The 5,429-nt window shown below is 30.7% G+C and overlaps 1 protein-coding gene across 3 annotated transcripts; it reads right to left on the bottom strand.

Annotated features, from left to right (window-relative positions):
• Positions 1 to 2,111: 2,111 nt before the first annotated feature.
• Positions 2,112 to 4,798, bottom strand: LOC133782835 (protein CHROMATIN REMODELING 5-like). 3 transcript variants are annotated; one of them, XM_062222243.1, is made up of 7 exons: positions 4,707 to 4,798; positions 4,448 to 4,572; positions 4,294 to 4,357; positions 3,175 to 3,387; positions 2,600 to 2,842; positions 2,356 to 2,466; positions 2,112 to 2,243 (listed from the first exon to the last, which is right to left on the bottom strand). In XM_062222243.1, the coding sequence occupies exons 2-7, from the start codon at positions 4,465 to 4,467 to the stop codon at positions 2,202 to 2,204; spliced, it is 693 nt and encodes a 230-aa protein (XP_062078227.1). In that variant the 5' UTR covers positions 4,468 to 4,572; positions 4,707 to 4,798; the 3' UTR covers positions 2,112 to 2,201. The 3 variants fall into 3 exon arrangements, with proteins under 3 accessions (XP_062078227.1, XP_062078226.1, XP_062078228.1); XM_062222242.1 differs by having other exon boundaries at positions 2,112 to 2,466; positions 4,707 to 4,796; XM_062222244.1 differs by lacking the exons at positions 4,448 to 4,572; positions 4,707 to 4,798 and having other exon boundaries at positions 2,112 to 2,466; positions 4,256 to 4,297.
• Between the last annotated feature and the right edge of the window lie 631 nt (positions 4,799 to 5,429).

Raw genomic sequence — 5,429 nt, 5'->3', positions numbered from 1 at the left:
AATTAAAAATGGTATTTTAAGTCCCAATAAAATGATATTTTACTCAAATAAATACCTACAGAATTTTTATTGAATTTTTAGAAAAATAGGAGTTTTTAAATTGAATATAGTGATTTTTAAAGATAAAAATGGTTGCTGGAATTTTTGTAAAAAAATGTGAAGTGTGTTTCACTAAAATGAATTTGATGAGTTTTTGAAAAAAAATTATTATCCTAAGTTATGGTAATATTAAAAATGGTATTTTAATATGGTATGAATGCATATTTTGATAAGTTATGATTTTTCTTTATTTTGATTGAGAAAAAATATTTAGATTCAATTTATTTGTGATTTTTAAAGAAATTAAATAGTGGCTGAAAGTTTGGTTTAAATGATTAAAAATGATTATTTAATTGTCACATATGGATTTATGTTACATAAAACTAAGTCTTAAATAATTTAAATAAAATATATTTTTCCCACACTTAAAGATATATTTTTCTCACATCATTTATGTAACACAATTAACCAATGTTAAAATTTATTTTTCTAAAGAAACATATTAATCATAGTGTTATCCAAAAAACTGGCATTGATGACGTGGCAAGTGATCTCTGGACACGTGGCTGACATCTGGAGGAGCTCTGCTAGTGTATCGACCAGAAGATACACTAGAGGCAGTAGGCGGCCCAGTCTTTCCTGCGATCAATCTGGTCAATGGTTCTGCATACAGCATCATATTCCAATAAAGATCTTTGTAAATCCCGAAATTAACTCGCACAATCTCCTGAATATCCGATTATTCAGGAGAGAATATCTGTAACAATCTCATGTAAACCCCCTTGAGCCTATAAATAGAGAAGGATAGCTCAAGGAAGGGATTTTTGGCTTTCGAATTATTTGATACTAGAGTAATTCTACTTGAAATATTGTATTGTTCTTCAGAGGTTAGTGAAACTCATTGAACCCTAGTTCTTTGATCACTCATTTGATTCTCACATCAATAATAATCTAAGTGGACGTAGGTCATTACCAGATCCTGGGGCCGAACCACTATAAAATATCGTGTTTTTATTATTTTTTGTCATTCGGTTATTTTCAACACATTCATTCACATCAAGCATATTCTGACTCCGTGTCAGTTGACCAAAATCTGGGTCAACACATAGGTATTTTAATTAATTCCAAGCTTTTTGTTACTTCTTTGTAATTTGAGAATAATAAAGGAAATTGTCACATTTTTTTTAAAGCTAAATCAAATTATTTTATAAAATAAAATAATGTTTTGAGAAATTTAATCAACCTAGAAATTTTAAGAAAAATAAAGCATGTTATATGTCTATTAATTTTAAAATGATAAAAGTAAGAAATGTAGAATTATCGTTTTTAAAACGTCTCAATTACGCAATGTTCCCACGTATGCATGTTACATGCAAATCCACTTTTACGTCCAAAATTATGTTTATTATTCAAGTATGTGATTTTTATAGAAAGATCATGCATGTGAAATAGGTAAAAATGAGCATTATTCTTTTATGGCTTTATGTGTAGTTAAGAATAATTGCATGTTATGTGCAAATATTATTATGTGTGCATGGCTCATGCACACATGAGTTGTATGGAAGGGCAAAATAGTAATTTTATGAACCTAAGAAATGTTGTTTTGGTTATAGTATAGGCTCGTTGCAGTACAAGAAAAAATGCTTTTAATAACACCGAAAATGTGTTATCAAAACATACGATAACACTTTCTGATGTGTTAAGACCGACTATGTTATCGTAGGTCAGGGTACTTTACATAACACTTTATTAGTGTTATACAGATGTGTTATTGTACTGTCAACGATAACACAATTTCTGTGTTATTTTAATATATAGATAAGTGTTGAATTATGTTATTTATAGTCGATTATATAACACTTTTTTTGTGTTATACTACACTTTTTTTTTGTGTTATACTACACTTTAGTATAACACTTTTTTTGTGTTATACTATACTTTAGTATAACACATTATTTGTGTTATACTACACTTTAGTATAACACATGTGTTATATTAGCTTAGAGAAACATAATCTTTTTTTACTTACACAAAACTAGGAAAACAAATATAAAAGTTGAAGCCAAATAAGGTAACATAAATAGATTTTTATTAATTACTCAAATGTAATTACAATATTTAGTCTACTAGTCTAGGTTTAAGAAATCATATTACAACATAATTTATGCCCAATTCAATTTATGGATCACCAGGTGGTCAAGAACCTAAATGATACATGTAGAGATGTAAGTAAAACTTGTGAGAGAAAACAAAAGGCATTATTAGACTCTATAAAGCAAACAAATTTCTCAAGAATTTGAAGAGAATATCATCAACCATCTTTTTCTTAGCTCGCTCCAAGATATCTTCCTCAACACTTTTGCTTGTGACAAATCTGTAGATGTTCACAACTTCTTGTTGGCCGATTCTATGAGCTCTACTCATTGCCTGAAAATGAACGCATTAATTAAGTAAAACCATTTTCTCTTATTATATTCTGCAATGAAAAAACCCATAAAAAATAACATAAAATACCCAAAAGAAATTAAAAAATTAAAAGGAGATTTCATTTCAATCAAACCTGTAGGTCATTTTGAGGGTTCCAGTCCGAATCAAATATGATAACTGTATCTGCTATTGCAAGGTTGATACCTAGGCCACCTGCCCGAGTTGAAAGAAGGAAGCAGAAATCATCACTACCAGGTGCATTAAAATGATCCATTGCTTGCTGACGCAGTTCAGCCTTAGTGCTGCCATCTAGCCTTTGAAATTGAAACCCTCTATGTGACATATATTCTGCTAGTATATCCAACATTCTTACCATCTGCAATAAATTAGTATTATTAAATTAACCATCAGCAAATACAGAAGAACAATGTTGCTAATACTCGGAACGTTGGTACATCAAAAAATTATGGCTTTAATATTAACGTTACAAGCATTTTGGCTTGCTTAGATACAGAGTGCCCTATGACTACGAGACACTACAATTCCTAGAATATAGTAAGAAAAATGGTAAAAGTAAACAAAGAATTATATCCAAATGAAAAACAAAGCAAACATTTAAGCACAACAAGTGTTGCACTCTAATCAAGCTTCATAGCTTCAAGCAACCTCTCAAAAAACATATCAAGCACAATAGCATCTTAAATAAACCTGGGAAAAAATTAAAACACGATGCTTTGTCTCATGCAACCTAACAAGCAGCTTATCGAGTATAACTAACTTCCCACTGCTCAAAATAATTCTCTCAAGTTTACTGCTATCATTGGTTCTTGAGTCGCCACCATAACCATGGTCTGCACTCTCAAACAGGAAGGGGTGATTGCAGCACTTCTTCAACTCAACCACAATATTTAAAAGTGAAACCTGAAAATAATTATTACACAAATGTTTCAGCAATTCCTTAATACGAAAACTAGAACCACACTATGACACTAATAGAACATGGACACTAGAATCACAATACTGGCGTTGCTAAAGAATATTAATTTATTAAAACAAAAAACTCTAGAAAGAAAAATCTCTTCCACCAATATTAATTTGGCATTTCCATGGAAGCATTATGTTATACATAAGAAGTTACAAAGACACCCATAAAATATGTACATTAAATTCCCTGTCAAAGCAAATTCAATAATAAAACCAAAATCAATTGAAAACCAACAGGATAGAATAAATCAAGAAGAGGAGTTCCAGAAGTAAAGAAAGGCAAATGATAGGTCCCAGTACATTAATAGAATATAGATAGTAGAGAGGTTTGTGGGTAATTGTAGTGATGGATAGTGGATGCGCTGAAATAGTCTAGTATATACAAAGTAGAAGAATGAAGGAAGCATGATGATCGTAATGAATTGAGCAGTAGCTCTTGAGAGTGTTCTGGGGGTGAATTCCACCACCACTTGTGGCTAAAAATGATAAAACTAACAAAAGAAGCAATTGGGCAAGAGCTGCTTGTGCTTTTTCCCTATATTCAAAGTCACCTTGTCTCGTATCATATACATCATTGGGGTTGGTTCAATAGTCCAGCTTTTAACGGATCATGCCTTTATATTTTGGCCAAAAGTCAACTTTTCTTTAAAGAAACATCAACTTGTATTAATGCTAAAATAATACAAGAGTAAAGTGAGTGAGAAAACACCCAGATCATCAAACAAGCAAAAAGAGAAGAGCTAAACTGTCACCCCTACTTATGATAAACCACATCCATCAAAAACTAACAATAGACATATAATACCTCTAAATTCTTCAAAAAATATTTGCAACACATAATACCTGATTCCCATGAACTCCTTTGTTCAAGTCATGGAAGTTGCGTTCCAATATCCACTTATAGTACCTAAATGAAATATGTTAGCATCAAACATGCAGAGAGTAAATTGACTGATATTATAGAGACTCCTGTCTATAAATTAACAATAGAACTTACTGTTTCTGAAGTGGAGACATCTCAACCCTAAGAATTCGCTCAATTTTTGGAGGCAAAGATTTCTCTACATCTTTAATAACTCTTCGGAGAATGTGAAGTCTTAATTCCGTATGAAGATTAGCAAGCTATAAATATTCAAATGCAAATATTACTTTCAGAGTACGGACAATCAGCCAAAAAGAAATAAAGAGCAATGAAATCAATATTAAGTACCTAATCATAAATATTCTATGATGACTAAGCAAGATAAGTTGTATACCTCATTCTCATTAAAAGAGCCAGATTCTTGTAATTCTGAACAAAATCATCTTTACTCCTGAACTTATCTGGATCAAGGAAATGAAGCAGGGCCCTACAAGAATACAAAAGGTGAATATGGAAAATCAATAAGCATGAGTAGGAAGGTAAGACAAGTTAAGCGAAGTTTCCCTCATCGACACAATAAAAATTTATTCAGAAAAATCGTGATAATAATTCGGCTTTCCTATATATTTTTCAATCTCAAGATCTACTTCTTAAGCTGTTTCTCGGAGCTCTAACAAGGTCAATAAAATGGTGGTCTAAAAAATTTCAAAAGTATAAATCAAGCAAGTGAAGCACCTGACATAACAAGAGTACATAAGCAAAATACCCATTTTCCATATGTATATATATACATATAAATCTATATATTATTTATTTTATTTCAGGAAATCAAATAATCAATAAAGCAAGGGTTTTCAAGAATTTATCCACCTCCCTTTTTCTATATTTCCATTATCTCCTTTCTAGATTATTATCAGTCACAATATAAGCTGTAATTGTACAACTATGTTATGCATTTTCTTGTTTATAATAACAAAATTTTATTGAAGAATTCAAATAAGAAGAACATCTGGGAATTGAAGCTAATTCAGAGAATGATTATGATAACTAAAATGTAATAAAAGCCAAGAGAAGACAGAAGAGTCAACAACATTGTAAGAATAAAAAAGAATAGTAC

This window comes from Humulus lupulus, chromosome 6 (assembly GCF_963169125.1).
Source record: "Humulus lupulus chromosome 6, drHumLupu1.1, whole genome shotgun sequence".
NCBI lineage: Eukaryota > Viridiplantae > Streptophyta > Magnoliopsida > Rosales > Cannabaceae > Humulus > Humulus lupulus.
The sequence above is the reverse complement of the archived record's forward strand: the minus strand, read 5'-3'. Positions and strand labels throughout refer to the sequence as shown.

Coding starts and splice junctions, on each gene's coding strand:
- LOC133782835 (XM_062222242.1), bottom strand. CDS start 4,467: ATGTCTCCACTTCAGAAACA. Junction 3,388..4,293: donor AAGGAGTTCATGGGAATCAG/GTATTATGTGTT, acceptor AATTATTTTCAG/GTTTCACTTTTAAATATTGT. Junction 2,467..2,599: donor ACCCTCAAAATGACCTACAG/GTTTGATTGAAA, acceptor GTTCATTTTCAG/GCAATGAGTAGAGCTCATAG.